Source organism: Hemicordylus capensis, chromosome 3 (genome assembly GCF_027244095.1).
Source record: "Hemicordylus capensis ecotype Gifberg chromosome 3, rHemCap1.1.pri, whole genome shotgun sequence".
Classification (NCBI taxonomy): domain Eukaryota; kingdom Metazoa; phylum Chordata; class Lepidosauria; order Squamata; family Cordylidae; genus Hemicordylus; species Hemicordylus capensis.
This window is the reverse complement of record NC_069659.1, coordinates 116,817,606-116,845,170: the sequence shown is the minus strand read 5'-3', so window position 1 is coordinate 116,845,170 and position 27,565 is coordinate 116,817,606. Positions and strand designations below refer to the sequence as shown.

The 27,565-nt window shown below is 40.3% G+C and overlaps 1 protein-coding gene across 2 annotated transcripts in view; it reads left to right on the top strand.

Moving 5' to 3' along the window:
* MOSPD2 (motile sperm domain containing 2) overlaps window positions 1-27,145 on the top strand; it is a 47,184-nt gene extending 20,039 nt beyond the window's left edge. For both annotated transcript variants that reach the window (XM_053306978.1, XM_053306976.1), the window contains exons 4-15: window positions 1,130-1,216; window positions 3,441-3,595; window positions 5,241-5,301; window positions 9,109-9,147; window positions 9,634-9,758; window positions 11,316-11,486; window positions 14,196-14,308; window positions 17,626-17,722; window positions 18,325-18,421; window positions 21,772-21,901; window positions 23,141-23,243; window positions 24,474-27,145. In XM_053306978.1, the coding sequence (XP_053162953.1) occupies window positions 1,130-1,216; window positions 3,441-3,595; window positions 5,241-5,301; window positions 9,109-9,147; window positions 9,634-9,758; window positions 11,316-11,486; window positions 14,196-14,308; window positions 17,626-17,722; window positions 18,325-18,421; window positions 21,772-21,901; window positions 23,141-23,243; window positions 24,474-24,620 (1,325 nt within the window). In that variant the 3' untranslated portion in view covers window positions 24,621-27,145. The remainder of the gene's footprint in view (window positions 1-1,129; window positions 1,217-3,440; window positions 3,596-5,240; window positions 5,302-9,108; window positions 9,148-9,633; window positions 9,759-11,315; window positions 11,487-14,195; window positions 14,309-17,625; window positions 17,723-18,324; window positions 18,422-21,771; window positions 21,902-23,140; window positions 23,244-24,473) is intronic.
* The last annotated feature ends 420 nt before the right edge of the window (window positions 27,146-27,565 follow it).

The window sequence follows — 27,565 nt, the reverse complement described above, 5'->3', positions numbered from 1 at the left end:
GAGAGCCCGTCCTGGCACATATTTTCTTTCACACACCTTCATACTCTGATTTTTCCATCACAAACAGCCTTACTTACAAAAGGCACACCCCCATTGTTACACCCAGGAAAGAACGATCAGAAACAATGCATTCCAAACAGGCCCATCTGGGCCCTTCTCCTCAGCAAAGCATGACAATAGGAATGTGTCCCTAAGGCACATTTTGGAATATAAGTATCCCCAGCTCCATGGCCCAGTGTGCTTCCTTTTGCTTTACACTTGGGACTCCAATAGAGACTCCAGCAAGCAATTGGTGTTTCTTTGGTTTTGCCACCTGGGACTCCACTGCAACAAGCACTCTCCTGTGCTCCACTCAGGATTCCATCCATCCACCTTCGTGCTCCCTCGTATGCTATACTTGGGACCCCACTTAGCATTCCATATGCTCTCTTGCAACCTACAAAGAGCTTGAAATCACTATCTGGATCGGTCCTTGTGCCAGTCCACCCAGCTTGCCGTGCACCTATAGGAAGCTGGATCCATGAGAAGCTATTCTCGTGGGCATTCCTATTTATACTAATCCTTGCAACTCTACTGCTCTCCACCTCGCTGTCCCTGAAGGACGTGAGTCTCCAGCTGCTCGAAGCCCTGCTGCCTAGAGACAGTATAGCGGTTGTCCGGCTCTCGGGACCCCAATCTATAACTTCTTTTCAGACTTTCCCCTCCCCGCTCTCTTAGCAAATTGCTCTTGCCTGCCTTTGAAACGTACACAATTAGACCTTAAGCTAAAAGCACTTCATTGTAGTTGGCTTATTTAGAAACGTACTTTATTGCTCTTTAAAGTTAGAAACACCTTGCTATAGTTAAATTGCTTAGTGACGTATTTTTATTAATCACACCATTCTTTTCCTGTATCCCTCTTATTTCAAATAAATTCTTCTTTTAATTTTGAAACTATATCCTTGTCTCAAATCCAGTCATTTCTTGAGTCCAAACGTTTGCAGGAATTAGAACTGGTGAAGCTGACCCCTTTAACAGCGAATTCCACACATAAGCCCAATCACTGGGGGTGCCGACCAGTCACCCCTGGATCAGTTTCATTAACAGTTGATTGTTGTAAGCTTGTAAAAATAATTTGTTGTTTCTGCAGATTTGACTGAATCTTCACTTCCAAAGGGGTTACTTGACGCTGGTGCCATTTACCTACATGGTTATGATAAGGAAGGCTATAAAATATGTAAGTCCTATTTGTCATTGCAGATACTTATTCCTTGTATAAAAATGAAAATATAATTGTGTTTTTCAAGTAGAGGGAACTAAACCTCAAGATACCACAGAGAATAACTGTTATTGGTATCTAGACTTACAAGAAGTAATATTAAAATGTGTGTGAACATCCAGTAGAAAGATTATTAGAAAAATTTCCTATTTATTTATTTAACATATTTATTTAACATATTTTATACCACCCCAAAAGATTAAAAAGTAAAACATTAATTAAAAACAAAAACAAAATTTAAAAGCAAGAAATTTAAAACAATTCAAAATTTTAAAACAATATTCTAAAAAAAACATTAAAACAATCAAAACAATATCAGTTAAAAGCCTGGGTGAACAGATGTGTCTTTAAAGACTTTTTAAAAGTTGTCAGAGATGGGGAGGCTCTTATTTCAATAGGGAGTGCATTCCAAAGCCTTGGGGCAGCAATGGAGAAGGCCCGTCCCTGAGTAGCCACCAGACAAGCTGGTGGGAAATGCAGACAGACCTCTCCTGATGATCTCAATGGGTGGTGGGGTTCATAACGAAGAAGACGTTCTCTTAAATACCCAGGGCCCAAGCTGTTTAGGGCTTTATAGGTTATGACCAACACCTTGTATTTTGCCCGGAAACATATCGGCAGCCAGTATAACTCCTTAAATACACGAGTAATATGGTCTCTCCTAGATGACCCAGAGACCATCCTGGCTGCTGCATTCTGGGCCAACTGTAGTTTCTGGACTGCGTACAAGGGCAGTCCCACATAGAGCGCATTACAGTAATCCAGTCTGGAGGTTACCAGCAGATGTACCAATGTTTTGAGGTCATCTATATCCAGAAACAGACGCAGCTGGTGTATCAGCCGAAGCTGATAGAAGGCACTTCTGGCCACTGCTTCAACCTGGGACACCAAGGAGAGACTTGGATCCAGAAGCACCCCTAGACTGCATACCTGTTCCTTCTGGGGAAGTGTGACCCCATCCAGAACAGGCAGATCATCGTCTCTCCGACCCTGCACAATGAGTACCTCTGTCTTGTCTGGATTCAGTCTGTTATCCCTCATCCAGCCCATTACCACCTCCAGGAAGGCTTTTAGGGAATATTTATGAAGAGACCTAAATTATAATCATGTTTACTGCTTTTATACAAGTCCTTACTGAGAGCAAAAGTTTTCATTATGATATGAAATTTGAAGGCTTCTATTCTGTTAGGACATTGACAAGTGCTTGTATTGCCTTTCCAGTTTTTATGGTGCATACAGGTGGACCTCATTATCCGCAGGGTTCCATTCCTGCAGATTACCACGGGTAACAAAACCATGGATGAGGCACTGAGTCTATGGGAATGCGGGGCTTAGGTTCCCAGACTCAACTCACCCATCCCATCACTCAAAAATCACGAAAAGAGGCCAAATAAAGTGCCCTACCTTGCTCCGCGGGTCTCTTGGCATCCAGCAATGGCCCCAAGAAGTCATGGATTTCTTCATATATTTTTTTAATAAAATGAGCCGCAAAATGACTCGTGCAGAACCATGGATATGTAGGTTTTAACCCTTTTGTTTATGTGGATTAGGAGGTCGGGTGTATTTTACACCCACAGATAAGTGAAACTGAATAGCGGTTCTGCATATAACAAGGTTTTCCTGTACTCTTGAGCTCTGACTTTGGTACACTACACTCTAGCATAATGGTTGCTGATTCTTCCATCCTGGTGGTTTCAAGCTTTCCCCTGAAGTTTGTTTCATGTGAATCCTTAATTAGGAAAGCTGTTTTGTGCTGAAATGCAGTTGCATTAAAATGAGTAGGTTCAATTGATTTTTGTGAGAGGTGGATTCTTACTTGAGAAGATCTCCCTTTCAATAGGAAACTGATATTTGCTCAAACCATACATAAATAAAAAGTAACTTTTCAGTCTACTTCTCATATGCATGCTTCAGAGCAAGAAGAAAAAAATGTAACATGACAAATAGAAATTTCTTGTAGTTCCACATTTTTCTATATTAAAATGTTTTTTCAGTTTTGACTATCTTTTACGTTATAGTATACAAAAGCAATGAATTGTGTATTAAACAATATAATGAAATAAAGGGAATTGTGTAATTTAGAAAATGGGAATATTATCTTTATTTAGAAATAGTCTGAAAGTTACTTACTCTTAATCTTTCTAATATATGCATGCATTTTGTTTGGGTTTCCCCCCATTAGTTTGGTTCAAAGTGAAACTTCATATAAAAGATTCTAAAACACAGTTTGAAAAGAAGAAACTAGTAGCCTTTTGGTTAGAGCGTTACGCCAGAAGAGAACATGGGAAGCCCTTGACTGTGGTGTTTGACATGTCTGAAACTGGACTAAGTCACATAGTAAGCATGCTTTTTATTTTAATTTTGGTGTCTCTTGAAAACTGCTTTTTGGTTGGAAATGTCATAATCAGCCTTATCTACAAACATGTAGAGTTTGTAGGTAATTTAGAGTAGTTGGATTTAAATTAATTCTTTCCCCTTTGGCATAAATCTAAGTATTCTGGATTGACTGGTTTATGAATCACAGACAAAACCAGCTGTCTAATAGGGGTTGATAAAATTATGGTGGTACCAATAGAATTACTGTGTACTAATATAACAATGGAAAGTGCCTGTAATGGCATATTCTGTTTGCAAATCAAAGTTCTATTGAAATCCATGGAATTTAGAGGCTATTCTTATAAACCTCTTGGGCCTAGGTGGTCACAAGGATAAAGCAAACCTTTTAAATTTCTAGCCATATTAGCCTGTGGTGAGATGCCAGGTTAATCCTGAGAGCACATTCAAGATTTATTCTGTGTTGCTTTTTTGGTGCCTCACTGCAAATGATGCAGCATCCCTGAGGTCTTTAACATTGTTCATACATTCCCACCCCTCAACCAGGCATTCAGCAAATATGCTGAGGGGGGAAACGGGCTGCCCTTGCAAGCCATGACCTCTGTGTTGGCATGCCCATCTGCTTTGCTCCCCTACTTCCATGCTGTAGGCACTCCATTTCAGAACTTGGAGTCAGAAGGGGAGGCTGGCTGTGCATTTAGCATGTATGTGGGAGAGGAAATCCATGAATAGGGCTTTCATCAAGCCTCCACCATGCACAACATAAAGCAACAAAATAACTTGCATGTGTTTTACAGTATACTGCAGTGTTAGCTGTTTTTATCATTCTTGTTTTGATGTAGCTTTATTCATTGTTATGTCTTATATTTTTTTACTTGGTGTTTAGTAGCCTTAAGTACCTTTATACAAGGTTGGATATAAATTAACATACAACGCTTCAGTCCAATATTTATAGTTAAGTATTGGACTTAACAAGTGTGTGTGTATTCTCAAATAAGGAGAAATGTGTGTTTAAATAGTAAGCCTGCCCTTGATCCACATTTGCAAACCCTAGAAGTGCTTCTTGTTCTGCAGCTCCAGATATCTTCCTGAATCGCTTGTTAAGCCACTTACAATTAGAAATGTGGTTTGGGATGGTAGGGGCAGAGGAGTTCAGCTGTGAGGCAGCTTAAAAGAACATCTGAAATCAAGACAGTGGCTGACATCTTGCCCATCAAAATGTGTGCGCTTCACGGGACTACAGGGGCATGATACAAAGTGACCCTTGCACAACTTTGTCTTTTCCCCTGCACATGCTGATGTGCAAGAGCCATTGGACTTCGAAGCACTGCTCATGCTCCAGAAGGACTCTGCCAGATCTGAAGCACTTTGCTGACCCCACTGTGTGATGTATTTCTGATCTTGCAGAGCCCTCTCGGAGCACAAGCAGCACTCAGCAGTCCAGTGGCTCTTGTGCAACAGTGTGCATGCAGGACTTTCCCATGCTGAGCAGTGCAAGAGCTCCTGCTGTGCTCCTGCAGTCTAATGAATTGCGCACACATCATTGGTGAGGATATCATTGTATGACTTAACCCTTTTGAGAGCTTGTGAAGACTTTACTGGCAGAGTTTTATCTTTATTGCTAATTTGCAGTGTTTCTTTATTATAGGATTTTGACTTTGTCCGGTATATCATCAACTGTTTTAAAATGTATTATCCCAATTATCTCAGTAAGTATGATAGCATTCTATATATTATACCACAGTTTTCAAAAATAAATGAAACCCTTTAGAAACTACAAAAAAAACTTTTCTCCAAACATGGACAAATTTGTATTCCTGAGATGGTAAAGTTGTATACAAGGTGGTAGCTGTGTAGAGAATTTACATGTACATCAGATATCTTTTCTTAGCAGGAACTAAATGACAACAGCTTTAATGCTGTTCCAGTTTCTGTTAGACCGCCGTTGCGTCTACACCTCAGATTGATTTGCTCCCTGAAGTCTTCAGGACCTCCACATCTGAAGGAAAAACCAACCAAACACTGATCCTAAATGAGATTGGTAGACTTAGGTGCACCTGATCCTGTGCACAGTTGGGCATGTCCAGCCCTCATTCTATATAAGACTGTGCTGCTTGTCCCTGAACCCCCAAACAGCTGTTCTGTATTCAAATTGATATGATGTAAGTCAAGTTGAATCTAATCTATATTGTTTGCAAAGTGAGTAGCAAACTTATCACTGTAAGAATAAAGTGGCTAAATCACCGAGAAACACATCTGGGACTTGCTAGATCATTCATCATACAAAATAGTCATGTCGAACCACCCCACACACACACATATACACACACCATAGTCTTTAAAAATATACTACAACTAGTGTTTTTAAGCTGTTGAAATAACGGGCGCTAGTAGGGGAGAGTTCCAAGAGTGCCGCCTGCCCCTGCCGTCTTTCCCTTCTCTGCGGCTGTTCGGGACCCGTCGCCACTGCCTCTGCTCTCCTTGCGGCCGGTCCGGACCCACCGCCGCCCCCGTTCTTTTCGGCCGGCAGGCCAGACCCACCGCCACCACCTCTCCTATCCCCGTGTCCGGGCTGGACCCGCTGCCCCCGCCTCTGCCTCCCTGCGGCCGGGCCGGACCCGCTGTCGGCACCTCGGGCCTTCCTGCGGGCTGTCCGGACCCGCCACTGCCCGTTCTTTTCGGCGCCGCCAGCTCTCCTACCCCTGCGGCTGGGCTGTACCCGCCGCTACCACCTCTGCCCTCCCTGTGGCCACCTCTGGCCTTTCCGCGGAGAGGCAACATGGCCGCCGTGTCTCTGTGGCTGTATCTTTCTCGGATGTTGTGGGCATGCGCTCTGCGCATGCCCAGAACGGCTGAGAAAGACATGGGCAGACACGGGATTACACTTTAGCCTTTTATTATAGAGGATTGGGTGACTTCATCTCCTGCAATTTGCTCATTAACCTCTAAGTTGTCCACCGTGGCTGGATCTAAAGGGCAATATGGCATGGTTTGTGTACTGGGGCTTTTCCAGCCCTCCTGTCCTCTTGCATCTTTCTCCAAAAAGCCAGCTCTGAGGGTGCAGTGGGGCATGGGGAGGTGCAGCTCGGGCAAGCAGATCAGTGACGTATGTGCATCCATATATACGCAGACACATTTTCCGGTTGTGCATGGGACTCTAGATACTAGTCTGTTTATCATTCTGAATGTAGTTCTTGTTCTCTAGAACATTTGACTAGTCCCTTGTATTCTTTCTTGAATTGGAATGTGGAAGAAAGCAATTCTATTTGTGTCTTCAGACTTCCCACTTATAAAACTACGACTATATTGACGAATTTTTAATTACAATTTTGAATTATTTTGCCTATAATGAAGGTCCTCAAATATAAAATCCTGAACTTGACCTTGGTAAATATATGCAGGTTCTTCATTTTGAATCTTTATATAGATCGGTATTTCTGGCTGACTTGTTCATGCGCTACATGTCAGTAGTTGACATGCTCCACAGTGTTGGAAGGGCTGAACTAGAGCAGCAACATTGCAGAGAAGGCTGCTCCGAGCTCAGCCAGCATGTTGTTGAACACATGGGAGAAGAGGGAGGAATTTTCGCTTCTATCTCCTGTCTCCAGGACTACACAGTCAGGGACATATTTCTGAAGCCAAAAAATACCGTTGGCTTCGGAAAGTAGTGGCTGACATCCAGACTAACCTTCCACATCTGTGCCAGGTTTCTCCGCTGCATGGGGCGGGGGAGCAGTTTTCAGCAGTCTCTCCTTTCTTCTGTGGCCAGCTGTGCCTCTTGAAAATGTATCCCTCCAACTCTCAGGGACATAGTTTCAGAAAGCACAAGAGGGAAGAGGAGAACACCAAAAATCATAATCCTTTGTTGTGAGCTGCCCAGAGAACAATTTGATCTGGATCATGATCCATTGGATTCATAATATTGGGGTTCTGTGCCTGTGCAGGGACCTCACAGACCGATTAACTAGCTCCTCATGTCGTCTCCAACTGCTATGCACATGATCGTGCTCCCGTTATCTCCAGCAGTTGGGGCGTGTCTTACTAAGTTTCTGTTAGACCACCGTTGTGTCTACACCTCGCATTGATTTGCTCCTCGGATAATTTTGGACATTTTGGTTAACGACTCGGAACGGATTATGACCTACAAACAGACATTGGACTGTTTTATCTGGATTTTGTCTTTGGATACACCTTACTGCAAAAAGAATAGAAACGATTATAGAAAGATTCATTCCTGCTTTCCCAGAGGAATGTCTGAGGCTGTGTCTACCAAGCTGAAATGTCAGCCAGAATTCACAATTGCTAAGATACATTAGAATTCATATTTACATAGTGGAGTCTGTGCATGTGTTCCTTTACAAGATAACCTACAGGGTGGAGGTGGGGACTAGGTCTCTTCCCTGAGTAGTTCCCTTTCTAAATTTCTATAGTGAGGGAGACAAAGACAGGTCAAGGGTTTTAGGACAAATGTGAGCAAATGCAGAAATTTAATTTCATGTAGAAAACACAGTGCTAAAACTTATTTTTTACTATGTCTGTAGCTGCATCTTTAAGTGATAATAAGTAGACAGAGGGTGGGATCCTAAATAGCTCAGTATTGCCATATGCATAAGAAGGGTGGGGTGGGATTTTTGATTATCCTCCCTTCTGCACCTTACTCAAGAGGGCCACCTGATCCTTAGGAGCAGATTTTTGCTCCTGCACAGATTTGTGCAGGGAACTGGTGGGGTGAGTGGCATGGGAGTTTGATTAAACGAGTTTCCTTCTCTCCTTTATTTACAATGGCTGCCATTATTACTTAAAGTAGTCCCATTGAAACTTAAAGGGCAAAGTTAGGCATTGACTAACTTAATTTCAATGAGATTACTTTGAGTAATTTTAATCACATTTTTAACAGGAAAAACCTCAAAGTGGGTTTACGGGGATCCAAACCAGAATGTCAGCATGACACATACTGGCTGCAACCAAAAGGTCATGAGCATAAGGGCTGAAAGGTGTGATGTCCAGATTTGCTTACTCAGGTGACCTTTACTGGTTATATTCACTGTGGCACATACTCCTCCTGTTCAATTGGCTACTTGTATGTTCCAGTACACTTTAGTCTGACTCGTCTCAGTGAGTGTGTGTACCGAGCTCCTTTCACTTTAGTGGAGGAGCAACAGAAAAGCACAAAGGATGCAATTAAGGAACTTTCTACTTAATTGCTACAAGTAGAAAAACTATGTGTGTCCATATGTGCATAAAGTATACTGGCACATGAAAGTAGCCAGTTGAGCAGGAGTATGTGCCATAGTGAATATAATCCAATTTCTTGTTCTTTCCTTTTTAGTTTCCATGATTTCTCATACTCTTGCACAGTACAGAACCTGGAGAAAAGGGATTTTTTTCTCTAAAACAAGATACTTCTATCATAAATGAAACTCTAGTTCAGCAGTCATTACTAATTACTGAGGAGGACAACAGATAATGTGGAAATAAGCTTCTTGGTATTGACCCTCTTTTCTTTTGTGTTACAGCAAAAATTGTGATCTTTGAACTGCCCTGGATAATGAATGGTAAGCTATAGTTTTAACCTGTCTTCAGATAACCTCTGAAAATGTTGGTGTAAAACTTTGGATTGTTGTTAACAGGAATGTTTCTTATCTGTTATGTACTGCACTTTTTAATAAGATGTGTTTTCATCCACTCCCCCAAAGCTCAGAATAATCACCAAGTTTTGTGGGTATATGTTTCCTTAGAAAGTTCAATTAAAACCATAAACATGTAAAATTCCTGGCCACCAAATGCTAGCTGTAACTCAAGGTGCTGAGGAAAGCAACCTAATCACACAATATTGGGGTTCCAGTTAACTTCATTTGTTCCAGTTAATTCTCAACATAGACTAGGGTTTATGCCCAGTTTTTAGTAATGCTTTAACTATAGGTTTCTGGCTAAATTATTAAAGCAGTCTTGCTGTTACAAATAGGACTAATACAAAGCTAGTTGTGTATTATGGTCTGTGTAATAAAACATTAAGCTCTTTCTTTCTTTCTTTGTCCCAGCTGCTTTTAAAATTGTGAAAGGTTGGCTTGGTGCAGATGCAGCAACTTTTCTGAAGTTGGCCAATAGGAATGAGGTCCAGGAGTACATAAGTGCTGAATACCTACCGCCCCATATGGGTGGAAATGTAAGTATATTGGTACACCAGAACTCGTTTGATGCATTTTATTGCAATTCATACATTATGCATAATATGAACAAGTAGTGTGTGGAAATGACAGTGTTTTAATCCTAAAAGTGAGAAATGTATAAACATTTATATGTAGTTGTTTAATATTAAACAGCCATTCTCTATACCTGTTGCCCTCCAGTGGTCCGAGACCCTGAATTATAGACCTTGTTTTGAGGGCCCATGTTCAGGGTCAGGACTACCATTGGGTGAACAAGTAGAAAGAGAATTCACAAGTAAGTATTTGCTTTTAATGATTCACTTATTCTCTGCTCTTTTGTTTAGTTGTGTTCCTGATTTTAGCAGTTTTTAATTGGTCTTGGCTGCTGTTTCTATTGTAGTAGTAGTTTTGAGGTTATTCTGATGTCTTTATTAATGTAAATATGTGAGTATACACAGTAGCAGGGATGCTTTCCATAGTGTGGCCACATCTTCCTGATGCCCACCAGAAGTTTGATTTGAATGCCAGCCGCTGGTTGTCGAAATGCTTTTCACCTCTGGATTCCTTTTCTCTTTGGGCCCTACTCTTTTCTAGAAACTTCACTACAAATCCAACCTTCATTCCGAACTTAATTCTATACTTCACATTCTTCCTCAAGCTAGGATAGGTAGCAGGAACTAAAAATCAGTAGCTAGTATGGAAGGGACATAATAATACCGTGTTTCCCCCAAAATAAGACAGTGTCTTATATTAATTTTAGCCCCAAAAAATGCACTAGGGCAATTAGCGGTACATCAGAAATTACTGCTAGGTCTTACTTTCGGGGAAACAGGGTAGTACACTGAAGCATCTCTTGGTACATTGATAAGCAGTTCAGCCAGTTACACTTCAGACTCGAAAATACAAATGAGCACGCTAGTAATAATCCTGCATGTAGTCAGAGCTTTTCTTGCTGATTGTTTTTGTTTTGTTTTTGTTTTTGTTTTTAATACAGCAGTTTCTGCTTCTGAAAAGACAAGCCGTTTTTTTTAACACTGAATAGTGACTTGTCTTTACAGCAGTGGGAAGAATTGTAGTTATGACACCAAGCAATGCTCTGGCAACATGCACACCAGTTATCCTCCTCTTGCATGTTTCCGCTTTTCACTATAGCTTGAGTCTTAAATATTAAATGTCAACAGCAATCAGTTTGAAAGTATACCATGTGTTGTTGTTTTTTAAATGGAAGAACCAATTTAAATGCCAGTTCCCATCCAGTAAATATTTGTCTGATAACAGAAAATAGCCAAATCAATGCAGATCAGATGTGCTTTCAAGTTAAAACCTCATGCTTCCCAAAGCAGACTGTATAACCAGTGGTGATAGGCGAAAATGTGTATTTATGTGGTAATTCTCATATGTAGTTTTTACTGGAGCTAAACTCCTGGGGTTTCCCTTGTATAGAATGTACAGTGATAACTCCAAACTGGTTTTAGAGAGAGAGGGGCTTTTTTTCTTGCATTGTTAGGTAGTTGCTGATTCTATTCCTTTCCTGGCCACCATGACCATAAACATTGACTTCCTTTATACTATAGGATACATTCAAATACAGTTATCCACCATTGGTTGATGATGATTTTCAAACTCCTTTATGTGAAAATGGACCTATTACTGGTGAAGATGAAACTGAAAACAAAGAAGAAATAGATGTGGAAAACAAGGAGGGTGCGGATTCTAACGAAGAGCAAGTGATCAGTTTAAAAAAGGTATCTCTGAAGTGAAACTTGCATACCAAAGAATGATATAAACCACCTATTTCATGGCATTCTTCAAAGTATTTACTGTTAATCTGGAGAACTGAATAAAGTCTGCATAGTAATCGGTTGGTCTTTTTGTCCTGCTGTTAGAATCAATATCCCAGGCTCTAGGAATTGATCTATGCTAGTCCCCTAGTTTCATATACTTAAAACAGTTGATTGAAGTTCATCTGCTGGCTGTTGCAGTCTGAATTAGCCGTACTGTCATTCCTAGTTAGCTGGTGCTGAATGCTTTCTGAAGGGGTTCTGGTGGGATACCTGAAGGCTTCTGCTCAAACGTAGCATTTCTCTTTTTATCATTTTTGCTGCTTTCTTTGTAGTCCTGTTTTTGTCCCCTCTGTATATTTTGAGAACTAGAGTCCCTAGCAAAGTTTTTAGATCTTTGGAATCATGAGTAGTTAACTTGAGAGTTTTTCTAGAAAATGTATGGCGACTAAGACTATTGGAAGGCCTTTCCCCACTCTAATCCTTGTCTGAATATGAGCCTAGTTTTGCAGTTGGAATTGGCTTCTGGGTTACAGTGCAGTTCTGATCCTGAAAACAGAACCCATCTATGATATCTTTGTCACCATGTTAGCATTGCTCCATTCTACAGTAGCTTTTCGGCACTGGAGCTTTCATGCCCCAGTTGCTTATACAGATCCCATGTAATCCCTGGTTTTGATACCTGAATCGTATGTCTGTGACAGTGCTACTGCATTAACATGCTTGTCTCATTGACCTGGTAGTCCTAATTACCTAAAAGTATACCTTTTCACACACTTGTATCTGCTGTGAAGTAGAACCTTGTTGTTCGCAGAACCACTATTCACAGTTCTGCTTATTCATGGGTGTCTAATTTGATACCTATTTTAATTATCCGCAGATACTAAAGGGTTAAAACCCACATATCTTCAGTTCCAAGAGGGCCGGAAGTGACCATGGAGGTTACTTCCCGCCGCCATTTTGTGGCTCATTACGAGTAATTTCTTTTTTTTTTAAACCCTCCTGCCATTTTTGTGGTTTGGGGGGCCATTTTGTGGATTTGGGGGACATACTTGAGCACATGGAAGCATGCTAAAAAGTTTCGTGGTTTTTAGCATGTTCAACCTTTTTCCCATTCTGCAACCTAACACCCCTTTCCCCTTAGAAATAATGCCTCATTACTTGCAGTAGTAGGCGAGGAATGGAACCCCCACAAGTAATGAGGTTTGACTGTACTGCAAATGCGAAAGTGCTTCTTCTTTCCAGTATTCCTTGTATTGTAGTCTGTCCCTCCTTCTTTGTCATTCTGCCATGGGTGGGGTGGGGGGGATGTTACTAGGCAGATATGGTTTTCCACAACATGGAAGGTAAATGTTCATGATTGACTGGTAGGGTATTTAAATACTGACTCTGAGCGTTCCAGAGACCAAGTAGATGCTAGGTGTGAAAGGTCACCCAGATGGGTCATCAATGACAATTGTGATGACTTGCTCATACCTGGTCCCCAGTGTATCAAGCCCTAGTATGAGTTCATACAAACTATACTGCTCTTCATTTTCCCAACAGTCTCTTCTTTGCAAAGAAAAGCAGCTTTCATAATGGCTTAAGAGGGTCATAAATTCAGTTTTAAGAGATTTTCCAAGAACCTTTATGACATGAATTGAGCTCTCCCAGCTACCCTCCTTGCCTGGGGTACAAAATAAAAATGTTGTGTGTGTGCACAGGTGAAGCAGTTTGCTGCAGTAAGGTCTGAGGTCTCCAGATGTAATTCAAGCCAAATATGGACTTTGAATGCTCTGGTCTGAAATGAAATGAAACCATAGGGGTTTGATGGCCAACACTGAGCCCAAATTCCAGGTTGTGTAGGTTTAATTGGCTTATTGTGAAGCTGTGCAACAACAGAGGACAGAACTAAACATAAGAGATGTGAAGCTGCCACCATCTTTTGTATTTGGCTTATGATGTCTTCCATAGCTTTGCACTTTGCATCTGTGAAACCCTGCCAAGATTGTGAGGCGTAGGGTGGGAGATACTTAAAGCACAATAATGTCATGTCATGCTTTTTGGTGTTGTGTCACTTGGGAGAGGAAGTGGAAAGACTGAATGGCAGCAGCAGCTCTGCCCTGATTTTTTAAAGTTAAGAATAGCAATAGGCATCTATAACTGTCAACTGCCTCAGCCAAGAAATATGCAAGAGAGCATTAATAAGGATGACTTATTCTCTCCTATTATGGAGGCTTGAAGTAGGTAAATAGCATGATCTTAGAAGTAACAAACTAAAATAGCCAGCCACCAAATATCTTCTTGAGATCTCAAATTGTTTCTGAAATGTATGCGTATTTATAACACTACTCAATTTGTATAGTTAATTAAATTGCATTTGGATTTTTGCACAATGTGAAGTATCTTGACATGTAGCGGGGTGGAAAACAGGATGTAGGAAAGGCAGTGTCAAAAGAAAAGACCATGCCAAGATGCCTGAATTTTAGCTGTGCTGAACCAAAAGATGCTTTTATGATAAATATAAATGTAATATCCTACTTGCATGTGAGAAAATCTAAGCAACTGAATGCTCATTATGAAGTGATGTATTAATTCAGTGAATGAAAATGTGCATTTGTATTTTACTTGTTGGTGAAATATAATTGGTGCCTTAGTGTGTATAGCTTGTTTTTCTTCTTTGTGTTTGCTTAGGTAAATTTTGCAGAACAAATTCCAAAACCAGAAGAGTGTGACAAACTAGATTCCAAAGCAAAGAATGCAAAGAAAGCACTAACCACTTTTAAAGGACCTTTATTGCACATCAGGTAATTATGTAAAATAGTAGTAATTTCTTGTTTATAGCTCTTGAAGAAATCCAATCTCACCACACCATCCGCTGAAAATTTTTGGAACTGAAGGGGCAATATGCTTCACATTTTATAGAATTGTTCAATTTTATCTGATTGTGAGGTCTTCTGAAACTCATGATTATACAGTGCCATTGATGAAGTAATATGGTTCTTTTAGGGAAAGACTTATGAAGGTTAGATTGTAGATGTTTTTCATGTTGAGGCTTGATTATGCTTTTCCCAGCTATAGTGACATTCTCCCCCCCCCCCCGCCCCCCCAAAAAGTGTGTGCAAGCCTACTAGCCTTTAAAAAGCCTGTCACTGCTTTCACGTTGCATGATTTCACAGCAAATAGTAGAACAGTTTAGAGCCAGATCAGGCAGCTGTGAAAGATCTGCCTCCCTTTCCTACTTGGTCACTCACACCATTTGTTTTGGACAACATGACAAGTCAGCTGCTTCCCTTTTCCTGCTACCTTAAAGCATGCTGGCTGATCCCCAGATGAGCTAATATTGTGTAGTTGTTAAGAGAATTACCTGCAAACCAGGAAGTTCACCATCTCACAGGAACTGGAATGCTGTAAACAAGTCACTATCCCTGTTCAGGAGTTACTCAAACCATGGACACTGTACTCTGGTACATGGGAGTCCCCATGGGAGCATACCAAAAAGCCCCACTGCCATGTCAGAGTACTCTTAAACCACACCTTCCTCCACTCTCTATGCATAGAGCATGTGTCTGTGGAGAATACGGAGAGAGAATATCTCCATAGCTGGGTACCTACTTTACCTGGGTACAAGGTCTGCATTTTAATAACCTGTTGACAGGGTTTCAGTCTTGGCCCCTATCTGTAATATTAGGATAATAATCTTACCTTACAATATAGGCTCAGTAATAGACTTGGGCTGTGTCATTGGAACTTTAAATTATGTACATCTGATTATTTTGACAGGTAAGTAATAACAAACAGCAGTAAGTTTTATTGTTGTGACCACAGGTCATAACATAGCATAAAAGAAGAAATACAACAAGAAGATCTGGATTGTGATCCGTCATAGTAATAAGCAATGGGTTCTGCGCCTGCGCAGGGACCTCATGGGCTGACTGAGTAGCTCCTCATGACCCCCCACCAGGTTGGGCTAAAACCAATGCTACACTTTAGGACAGGTGTATTGATTTTGTGAAAGCAGTGTGATGTTTGTAGCCTGTGAATTACTTTAATTTAAATTTGATTGGCAGCCTGTTTTTAACCACACAGGTCTGTTTAACCACACAGGTTTTAGAGTATGTGGTGAAAAATAGTTTTAGAAGGCAGATCTATTTGCACAATTTTTAAAAATAAGTAATGGGAATGTTCCACTAAAGAAAAATATTGTGACTGCTATCCTTGTGTGTATTTGATCACTAAAGTAAATACTTGTCTTCATGTATTATTTCTGTCATGTCATCATGTGGTGTGCATAAGTGGATTCTTATGATTGGAAGGAGGGGAGGGAAGATTGTCATTATGAACAAATGTCCTGGCATAGGCTACTCAGACTATATGTAGTCTCACTTTTATGTTGGTTTTACACATTTGTAGATTTACAATACAGAGTAACAGGTGTGCATACAATAATTCATTTTTATACCTGTTGAGATAGATGTAGCACATACTGATATTTCTGCTGTAGAATAAAATAGGTAGAGAGGACCTTGCTTAGATGTGTGCAAAAAAAAAAAAAACAAGCCCAACCCCTTGTCCTTAATTGTTCAAATGGTGCAGTTTTGGGGAGATTCCCTAGCTCTTGTGTTAGAGCACATGAGTTCCATACTTAAGGTTCCGGGGACAGTTTGTCATCTTCAGTAAAATAAAGATTTTAGGTAGTAGGTCTGGAAAGACATGGACCTCTCCCCACTTCTTCCAGCTTTGGAGCAGAAAGAGCAGAGAGAACCTATCTATCTGCCCACTGTATTTGTGAGACACCCAAATGTACTGGTTGAACATATATATCCTAACTAACTGCTTTCCATCACTAAGCTAAGGAAGAGGACTAGATATGACCATCCACCTTCCTTCCCCGGTTCAAAGGCCAGGCCCCTTATGTTGGGCTATATTAACAAAGCAACTTTCACTTAACTGATCCTCACAGAGGCTTTGTCCAAGCAGCTTTCACCATCCCATCTATTTTTAATCATTTTTGCACTACCAACAGCATTTCGAGCACTACACAGAACAATACAAAAAAAGGACCGTAGTCTCTGGGAGGTTTCAGTCTGCAAAATAACTTAATAGATGACCAACCATGTTCTGAGCTATCAATAAGAAGCACCTTCACATAACAGAGAGGCATTGCTGGTGAAATTACTGGTTTTTATAAGATTCTAAAGGAGCAGGAATGTTATTTAGAGAGAGATTAGATTAAATTGTGTTTCTTCAGTTCGGATTATGAGTCAGGTCCATGCCTTTCTCTGTAGCTCCAAAGATGGGAGGAACTCTGGGACTATTGCTCACCAGAGGATGGCAGCATGCTCACCATAACAAGCCCAGTTTGGGTAAATTTGAAACAGGAACAGAATATATGAAGTTGCCTAATACCAAATCACACCATTGGTCACCTAGCCCAGAACTGCCTACTCTGAACAGAAATAGCTCTTCTGACCCTTTCCCCAAGGACCCAGGTTTTATTCCTGATTATTTTCTGTACTTCCAAAATGTGGCTTTGAGCTCGGGAGGGAAAAGGGAATTGCCCCTTAAGACATACTGTAATTTGGAGATGCAGCATAAGGTCAGGAATAAGACCCCTCCCCTTGGGGATGGGGCCTGGCAACAATAAAGTATTGGTTGGCCACCAGGCCAGCCAAAATGTGTTGACCTGTGTTCTTTTCTACTTAGCAAAGGTATTACAAGTAAACAGTGGTTTTGCTCCTGGTTAGCTACTGTCAATAGCATTTAGTTCAAATATGTGTATATTTTTCCAATTCTTAAGTTTGAAATGTGTTCTGAAATACGAAATAAAAGGTTGAAAAGCTTGCTAAGTAAGACACTTCTGTGAGGACTGTTGAATGAAAATGTTCAGTATACTCTTCAAAGTTTTGCATTAGAGCCTGGTGACTGATAGATAGTAGTTAAATAAGAAAAGATTTTGAATAGCATCTGTGGTTGCTCTTAATCTGGAGCAAGCATTCCTGTCCCAGACTAAGGATAAGTCATGGATGCTACTTTTTTATTTTTAAGAAAATAATGAAAGCTTGTAAGATCGCAATAAAGAAAGCTTACTGTAAACCATTTGCTACTTTTTGTTTTTCACTAGTCCAGCAGAAGAACTGCATTTTGGGTCCAAAGAAACTGGAGAAAAGAAATGCCTGATAGTTCTGACAAATGTGACTAAAAATACAGTGGCATTTAAGGTAAATAAAATTGTTTGCATTTTAATTAACCTGGCTGTTTAACTCATCATTTTTTTTAGAAGATATCCACAGTTTATCATATTGTATTGTAGAATCCTTATGAAACTTGCTGTTAAATTTTAGGCAGATGTTTAAATAGTATAAGAGGGTTTTCTAGTGGTTTATCCAGTTCTAATCTTTATAGGGAATAGTCATCAATTGTATGCCTTGCTTGTGGGCTTCACAAGACATCTAGCTGACAGATTTGGAAATGGAATGCACTTAGATGATGGCCTTATCCAGCCTGGCATTTCTTATATACTTCTGTCTGATAACATTTAACAGCCTAGCCTATAAACCAGTTAGGTCAGAGTACTTAAATTTAAGCTGGCCGATAGACTGCAGTACTTCATATTTCCTTGGAAATAAGACCCTATATTTCTATGTATCATTGGAATACCAGAGTTGGTTCATACAAGTGGTGAAATAAGCAAGAATGGCTTGCATTTTTTTCTCTCTGCTTCTCTTGTAACATGGAAATTGGCATTATGGAGTACATGTTAGGGTTTAAAATGTTGAAATTGAAGAATGGATATCTTTTAATCTGAGTGAACTATGTTTAGGTGAGAACAACTGCTCCTGACAAGTACAGAGTGAAGCCAAGCAACAGCAGCTGTGAGCCAGGCACATCACTAGATATAATAGTATCCCTTCACGGTGGTAAGTAAACCCTTACACAGGAGTTTACTAATAAAACAAACAAGCTTTGCAATGTGCAGTGCCTTCATTAAGGCTGCTGCAGTTCTGTGTCCATGTGCTAGAAAGTGAGTCCCATTGAAACCCAATACCTTTTTGACTTTTACATGACTGCCTCCAAGGCTCTGTGTAGTCAGTATCTCCCAGTTCAGACCTTTATGCTTCCCTGCAGTGAGGGGAGTAGGTGAGGAAGCATGTGGCCTGCTCCTAGTCCCACTCCATGAAGAATATGAGGAGTCGGTTATAAATTGAACAGAAGGCAATTCCACAACCGCCTTAAGCTCTTTACTCCATTATAACCTGTTTTAAACTTCAGGGAACTTCCTAATGGTTAACATCTTTCCTCTAAATACAGAAAGTTCATTTCTAATATTTGAGCAAAAATATTAGGACTGAGTGAGTTTTGATGGCCTGTTCAGATTTGTCCCAATTCAGTCTGAATGAAACCACCATCTGATTTGGCAGATTGGGTGACTTTTGAGTCGGTTGCTGAAGCTGGATTTGACCACCTTAAAACTCCTTAAGGTACTTACCAGATGGGGCAGGAGACAGTCAGAAGGCTACTGGTGACAAGGGAACAGTGACGTGCATGCAGTTTCACTTTTTAAAAGAGTCTTTCTCAGTTTCTGTGTTTTTGTTTCCTTTTAATCCCCTTGGAATCCTGGGGAGGGGTGGTATAGCTAGAAATGTTAAGGGGTGGGGTGGGGACTGAAAACAGGCCCCCCTGGAAAAAATTGGTGGTGGTCTCTCCCCATCCCCCCATGTTCACATCTCTAGGTGTAGCTATTGCAGCCACCCTGGGAAAGGTTATGGTTTCCAATAGGGATGTGCACGATCTGCGGTTTGAGCGCATTTTGGGAAATTTGAAAGTAAACTTTAAGAAAAATGAGCTTACTTGCTCTCTGCTACCCCATTCAGCTTCCTGCGGAGGTGGGTGAGTGTGCATCCTAATAATCCCCATGCAGCATCTGGGCACCATTTATTGGTCCACCATGCTGGCCAAGCAGATGGTGCCCATGAATGCGCAGATGCCCTTTTGAATTTCCTAAAATGCACGCAAGCCATGGTTCGTGCACGTTGCTAGTTTCGAAGAGCACCCATGCCAGAAGTTTTTTTTTTTCATTCCAATAGAAAATTCACTCCAAAAGTTAAATTGTGCATGAGTTGCCACTCCCTCAGTATTGGAAGCCTATCAACTTGCCCTCTTGCACAATCCATTAAGTACCTTAATGGGTTGGGGGAGTTGCAGAAATGGGGACAGTCCAAACCTTCTATCCATTTTGAACCAGCCACTTCAGATTGGCTCTGCAAGCATCAAATAGAGGGCGGGGGTGAACTGCCAAAGCAGCCCTCAAATCAAATATATTCCATTTTACACAGCCCTAACAACTCTGTTAACTTAAAGTGCAAAGTTCTTATATGGTATTTACATGGGTAGTTGTACATTTCTACTTTGCTATATAGCTTTAGAGTCTAGGGAAATATTGTGGATGTACCCTAAGCAGGTACATGTTTATGGATGTACCTTAAGGAGGTTTAAATCTGAATTATTTTCTTGATCCAACAGGAGAGAGCTTTGATTGTCCATAATGAACATAAAAAAATCCCTTTTTAAAAAACCCTAATGTGCCTAATTTGAATTTCATATTGTTAAACTTTTGAAAAATAAGAATTATGTTGAATTTTAGCAAGTTTAACTTCAAAATATGACATATACTGTTAAAATTTAACAATTTGTCTTGTTTAACTTTGAAATCGGCCTGCATTTTTAATGTTGGATGGATAAGTAAAAGGTAGTATAAAATTAATTTTTAATATATGCAAATTTGTTGTGGAAATTATTTCTTTAATTTAGGTATTTCTGTACCACCTGATAAATGTACCTCTGAGCGGATTATAATACAAAATTGTAAAACTATTATAACATAAAACACTTTAACATGACATATATAAACTTTAAAACTGTTTAGCTTAAACCTTGGCTCAGCAGGTATGTCTTCAGCTGTTTTTTAAAATCATCTAGAGATGGGAAGAATCAGAGTTGTAGCTATTTTGTAACAAAAGAATGGCTTGGATTTAAACATGTTATAGCACAAGAGAAGGTACTTGCACTGTCACCAGAAGACAATCTCTGATTTTTTTTCTTTTTTATCATCCCCCTTTCTTCTGTAACCCACATGCCACATGGTGGTCCCCCAACCCCGAAGAGCCATGTTTTGGGACATTCAGGTTGCTGACATGGATATGTGAAGAAAGTCCCATAGAACCTTCTCATGAAAGTTAGGATCCAAGCCAGTGTTCTCATTCATGCCAATAAAAGGTCTTTTCATGGCCTTATCTGTCCAAAAGATACTTTATTTCAAGCATTTCTTTTTCAAGTGTGCTTAATATGCCTGCCTTTGCTGTTAAAGCACTTTAGAAGAGAAGAGTTTAGGACTGCTATGTCATAGCCATTCTTCAGAATAAATTAATCCCAAGTTGATTTGTCTTATGGACCAGCGTAGGGAGTTCTATTAACTTACAATGATCTTTATAAATCAGGGAAAGGCTGTTAATGTCTTCCATGGTTATTTATTACTTCCCTTAAAATCTTATTAGAATTAGATGAAGTTTTTAAAAATGAAGTCATATATATTCTAGCCCTCATTAATGTGATCCACAGTATGGTTGCAGAAATTTCACAGCTTAGTACAATGCCTGCCCCATTGTAGATAGGTTCTAGTTTTAGAAATTAACTTTTTATCATATAGCCTCAAAATAAGGTGGTGTCTTATTGTCCAGAACTTCCTGAAACCTAAAACTGTGAGCCCTGTGTGGCAGGCGGTACAGAATGTTATCCTGAGTGGCCCACGTGGAAGAAAACTCGAGGGAAGGGGGAAGCTGCTCTTTCTCACATCACTCCCCGAAAGAGGGTGGGGACTCTCTGGAAGGGGGTAGGATGAGACATGCTGCAGACGGAGCAAGGAATCTGCCAACATCTAGCGGAGGCACCTTCGTCAAGCAAAGCTTGGGAGGCTTCAAACTGTTCACTAGGGTCTTCAGCAGTCCTCCTCCTCAGTCATTCTACTGAGATCTGTTAGCTGGTCAAAGGATTGAACCTGAAATCTTGTACACATATAGAGTGCACTGCAGTACGAAATCTTCCTTGTCCCATCCTCATTTGCTTTTGAAATGTGCCAGTCTTGTTGTTCTTGTTACTATGCATTCCCTATACTCTTCCCCCACCCCCAGTATTTTAACTGTCAATATCATCGCATTCGAGGAAGTAAAATTGCCATGTTGTTTCTAACTACTTTCTGTTGCTGACTGAGCAGGTTGTGCTGCTTCCCTGCAAGACCGGTTCCTGATCATGGCAGCAGAAATGGATCAGTGCTCTGGAACAGGCACACAAGAATTGGCCCTCTTTTGGAAAGAAGTCCCCAGGAGCAAAGTGATGGAACATCGGTAAGCACTTAATGTGGACTTGGATTTCTTGAGTAAGCTAGGCAATTCAAATTAGATGTGTGTGGATTAAACATGCAAATGTGTTCCATATCAGTTTTGTATCTTAACTGAAGAGGATACATTCCTAATTCATGTAAAGCAATTGTACAGTCGTTGGCATGTTATCTACATTAATTTTGTTATACAGGCAACACCTGTAAATAGAGGTGTAGAAGTGAAATTATTGCATGAAACCCTTGTGATCCTGTTGTTTGTCTTGAAGGTTGCACAGACATCACTCTTCAGTACTTAACTTTTTGTACTTTAAATTATAATTGACTCCAGGGTGGCATATGTTGATGTGGGTTACCCCACATCCTTAAAACAACCCTATGAAGTAGGTTAGGTTGAAAGAGAGAGGTCTCTTAATTGCCTAGGAAGCTTCATGGCTGTGTGGGAATTTGAACTCTGATTCCCCCTCCCCACCCCACCCCGACATCCCATGCTCTCTCAACACTATACTGGCTTGTAGAATATGCAAGCAGCTGTGAAACACAGTTGCTGAGATTGTTGCACAGTACATAAATGGCTGAGGTTCCCTGCTATGAGTCTATAGATATGCATTCAGTGGAGAGGGAAAGGCAGGGCAAGTGGTAGAGCAATTGATCCTAACAACCTTAGTCTTACTCTAGCTCCTAGGTTTGGTTTTACTGGGGGATCAGGGAATCATTGCCTGGCATGTTCTGCCCTCCCTTCTCCCAGTATCTGCTCTGTTACCATCTTTCATTCTTGTTCTGTACTGCATAAAAGAGAAATCTGGGCAGAGTTCTCAACTATTCTGCACTTTGCATTGTCAGCCACATGACTTCTTTTCATACTGTTACCTTCCCCTCCCCACCCCACCCCCATGTCTAATTTGACTCTGTCTTCTCCCCTGTGGGACCCTAACTAGACAATACTTACCCAAGATTCTCAAACCAATGTCACCTACTTCCAGTGCAGATCATCTTGCCCTTGTGCTAGGTGAATCCTCAGCAGTCTACCATGCATGACAGGTTAGGTGGTGTTTTTTTCAAACATTGCTGAAGTAGCTGCTGTTCTTCCTGTGCTGCATAAACGTAAATGGAGGCAGCGGGGGGAGGGGGACAGAAATAAAAGTTGGATCATTGAGTTTATGAAGCATGCCTGCAAGGAACAATATAAGCACATCCTCATAACTGTTCTAGTATCATTTCTGCACCCCTTCTGCATTTGTTCCAGGTTAAGATGTCATGTTGTAGAAAGCAGCAAACCTTCTACTTTAACAATAAATGACAACACCTTTAATATTCCTGCAAAAACCAGTGGAGATTTACAGTTGCAGGTAACACTTCTGCATATTAGATTTTACAGATTGAAGAGCTGTGTACTGTTTTTCAGGGTTCTCCTCATTGCAGCATCCTGTGTGCCCAAAAGCCCAATCCCTGAAGGGTTCCTCTAGAACAGCATGTGCTGTAGTGCTGGGAACTGCCATCAAGTGGTGGCTTCTCCCCTTTTGTGCGCAGAAATGCTTTGTGCACATATTTGGGCCTCTTTGGATCCAGTCCTGCCTTCTTAAATGAAATGAGGAAGAAGAGCTCTGCTGAAAGTCCATCTTCATAACTTAACCAAACATACACCTAGTTGTTATACTGCTTTTTGCCCCTGCTTGCTATATATGCAGAGTGGCCTTTACAAATATTTCATAGTTGTAGTAGTATTAGAGAAAGTAGTATTGTTAGCACTTTCACTTCCCTTGAATTGCAGTCTCGGTACTGCATCCCAGTAAGATGTCTGGCTTGTTTTGGCACCATATTAAACTAATGTCTAATGTGAAAGACAGTGCATGTGATTAAAGTAGTGGCAAGGAAACTAGTTGGGACTTCTTATCATTTGGTATATGCAAAACAGTGTCTTGTGGCAACTTACTGTATAACATTTATTGTAGCATATTGCATGGATTAGTGTGTGTCACATCTGAAGTTGCTAAAAGGTTTAATCTCTTGCAACAAAAACACTGCTACCTTTCTGGACATTAATATATGTTGTGGGGCGAAGAGAGAAAAGAATGCATGTCTGTTTATGTTTTGAGACTGTGACTAGCACATCTATTGTATTAATTCTCCTGGGTGTGCCTTGGAATGTGCGTCCCAGAGCCCAGCTGATTGGCTGGGCGGTGGACGCACCTGATTGGCTGAGGCACACCCAGGAGGATTGGGTGCCATGGCGGCGGCCCAGCCATGGAGGCCAGAGGTGGCAGGCCCGGCCCGGCCGTGGAGGCAAGGCCTAGGAGGGGGGGAGTAAATGGGGGGCAGAAGTGGCAGTGGGGAGGAGAGGTGGCTGGGCCTGGAAGCAGAGACTGGGGCAGAAGCAGGGTGGGGAGAGGTAACCGCCAGCCCCAAAGAGTGCACCGATGCTCTGTGCGGGGTCGGCTAGTATGGTAATATTTTTCAAACGTGTTGGGTAGTGGAATGATAGAAAATGTGCAAATAACTTCAGATAAAGTAGCAAGGAAATATATACTTTCTTAAGATGTGTGTTTGTGTTCTAAATACCATTATCTTTCTCTTCTCAGCTAACACAGTTATTGCAAGCTAATAAAAGACTTCGAGAACGGATTGATCGCTGTGTCTGGTTCCAGCAACTGACTCTCTTGTTAGTGTTGCTATTAGTTGTCAATACTACCTTTTGTTACTACCTCTTGTACACTCAGAGGAGCTAAGTAGCCATCATACTCCGCCTATGTAGTTTGTTGGAAAAGGCAGTGAACCAGAAGAGTTTAAAACTATGGAACTACCAAACATGAGATCTGTATGAGGTTCTTTGAAAACTGGAAGTCTTAAGAGTGTGATCTATGCCTTTAATCAACAAGTAGGTTGACTTGTTTGGTATGTATTGCATTGCAAGAAGGAAAATGGGATATTAAAGAAGCCATTTCCGCTGGACGACCTAATAACTGTTACGGGGGTGGGGAGTTTGAACATTCCCCCCCCCTTCATTTGTCATGCAGACAAGGACTTAGTTTTGTACATAAAATGTAATTTCCTTTGGAATGCAGCTACAAAGTAGGTAATATCATAGATTAGATTTTCCTATATTTGTACATAAAAAGTACATAATGGACACATGATCATGCAGATTGACACTGAAAAACTGAATCCTAACAGTGATGGTCTTTATTCTTGTTCACATTTTCTAGAATTGTTACCTTATGCCAAACAATTTGCATCCAATATGTATCTTGTTGCCATATATCCCAAAAGATGCCTGCCATCATTCCAAAGATAATGGACGTTTTTACAAGATTGCCATATTGAATATGCATAAAATGGCACCATACACCATGACCTCTGAAAAGATTATTAAAGTGGTATTACAGAAGGCTGTAATTCTAGGACAAGTAGACCACCATAATGACTCATAGGCAGATTTGAAATAATTGGTGTAATTGTACATGGTGTAACTCATATTTTGTTCTGAAATACATGCTGTCAGTCATGAGCGATGTGGAAGAAACAAGTTAGCTGGATAACATGGAAGGATCACTAGGGACTGGTGGCACATGCTGCTTCTTGAAAGTGTTTTAGTAGTGTTATAAAGAATGGAAAAAATACTTGTCATTCTGTGTAAGTAACTGTGCTCTGTTGTATGAACACTTCTCTGATCTTTGTCAACATTTAACCTTTTTTCAATCTGTCAAGTTGAGGCAATGTATGGTCCAATAAAAGTTATATTTGGAAGTGCAATCTTGAGGTCACTTCTGAGTCCTCCTTTCCACTGTAAAGAATAATCAGAAGTGTAAATCTATGTTGATCTCTTTATGCTATACTAGCATTTCTGCATGCAGTTCTTTATCTGTAATCATATTGGTTGTAGAACACAGTGGCCAATACTGAGAATGAATGTTGCACATGCTGCCCTCAGAGTCATATTTTTTTCAGAAGGCATAGAGGGTTGCAGTGGAAGCAGGGAATCGACAAAAATATTTCCTCTCCCTTGTTCACGTACAAAATGTTGTTCAGCTCATGCAACATTAGTCCAGATGTCAGCCAGCAAATGCAGGGACTTGAGATTTTGTTTTTGTGTAAGAAAGACAGAAATACTCTGTGCATAGTCATTTGTCATTAAATTCACAGGTGTTTCTTCTTTGGTATGAGGGGGAAATTCCTTGCATACGGGAAGCTCAGCACATAGAGTGAAGGTGCTGGATTGCAGCCCTAACTACAGTGGAACTAAGTGCTCATAACAGCACAGAAATTTCATTCCAAAGTGTTCCTTTTATTTCCATCACAGAATGCCTCAACTTGATAGTGCTGTTCACTCTTCTGGGCTGTTGGATTTTTAAAAATGGCTTAGTAATGCTTTTTTGTTTGTTTTAAAGTTAGGCTACAGTCCAACAAAGTTAACCATGCTTAAGCTCCATTGATTTTAGTAGGCTTAAGTGTTTGTTGTTGACTGTATTGGATTGTGGCCTTTATGTGTAGAAGACTATATTGACTTGTCTTGACTCAGGCTAAATGTGTTGGTGATAGACCCATCTAAATAGACCCAGCTTTTACCAAATGTTTGGTAAAGTCCCAAGCACTAGTGGGAGATGAGGAAGTCTCTGTATCTGCCCTTTTTGGCAGTGTCCTTTTTTAAAAAAATATTGAAAGTATTTTGGTCATTGTTAATTGATTAATTTATACACTTTTTAGATGACAATGCAGGGCAATTTCAGTCAAATTCAGTTACTAATATATCATTCCTATATAAAGTATCTATGGGATTCCTTTAGTGCTCATGGATCTATTCTGTATTGGCTTATGGTTGATCACAAGATTCTCATTTTAAGCTAGAGGAAACCCACAAACAAATAAATAAGCAAATGCAAAGCCAGAAGTATTTAAAGTTGTTTCTCACATCGGGCTTGAAATGTTTCGCTTTCAATAAACTCTTAACTGAAATGTTCTAGTTCCTGGCCAACTCATCTGTAATTCAAACTAATATAGAATCATTCTAATTTTAAATCTATTTTTAGAAAATACTGATCACTAAGTTTGACTGGATTTAACTTTATTGCACTTTATTGAACATTTTCAAAATATATACATAAAATCTATGCCAATAAATATTAATATTCTGGTGCTTAAATATTTTCACTATTTTATTACTGTATTCATATTTTATTTGTATAATCAGATAATTTCTATTTTAATGTTATAGAGAAATAACTGCATTTTGTGAAATAAATAAGAAAAACTAGTAGTTTTCATTGGTATTCTTAAAAAGACAGAACTTCGATATTTTCAAGGTTGAATAATTTCCCTTTTTAATAGATGACTTGTATTTAAAATGAACTGTTAAAGCTGCTCTAATATTCTACTTCCATGCTATTTGTTATCTAAGGATTATCACACTAGTTCAATTTTTTAGCTTACGAACGAAGTCCTGCCACAGGTTATCTGTGATTCAGTGCAATATATGATTAACTGCTTTCAGCCCCAGAACATACAGCCTGCCTGGTGTGTCTGCTGTTATGCTCCCTGCAAAAGTACTTAATCAACTTTTGAAAGTGGAAAGAAGGAGACTTTAGTCAACCATCTCCATTCAGACAGCTGGAAGAATCAAAGGCCCCATTACTTGGACTGGCATGGTGGCTGCTATCTCTTAGTTTCTCTTATGCAG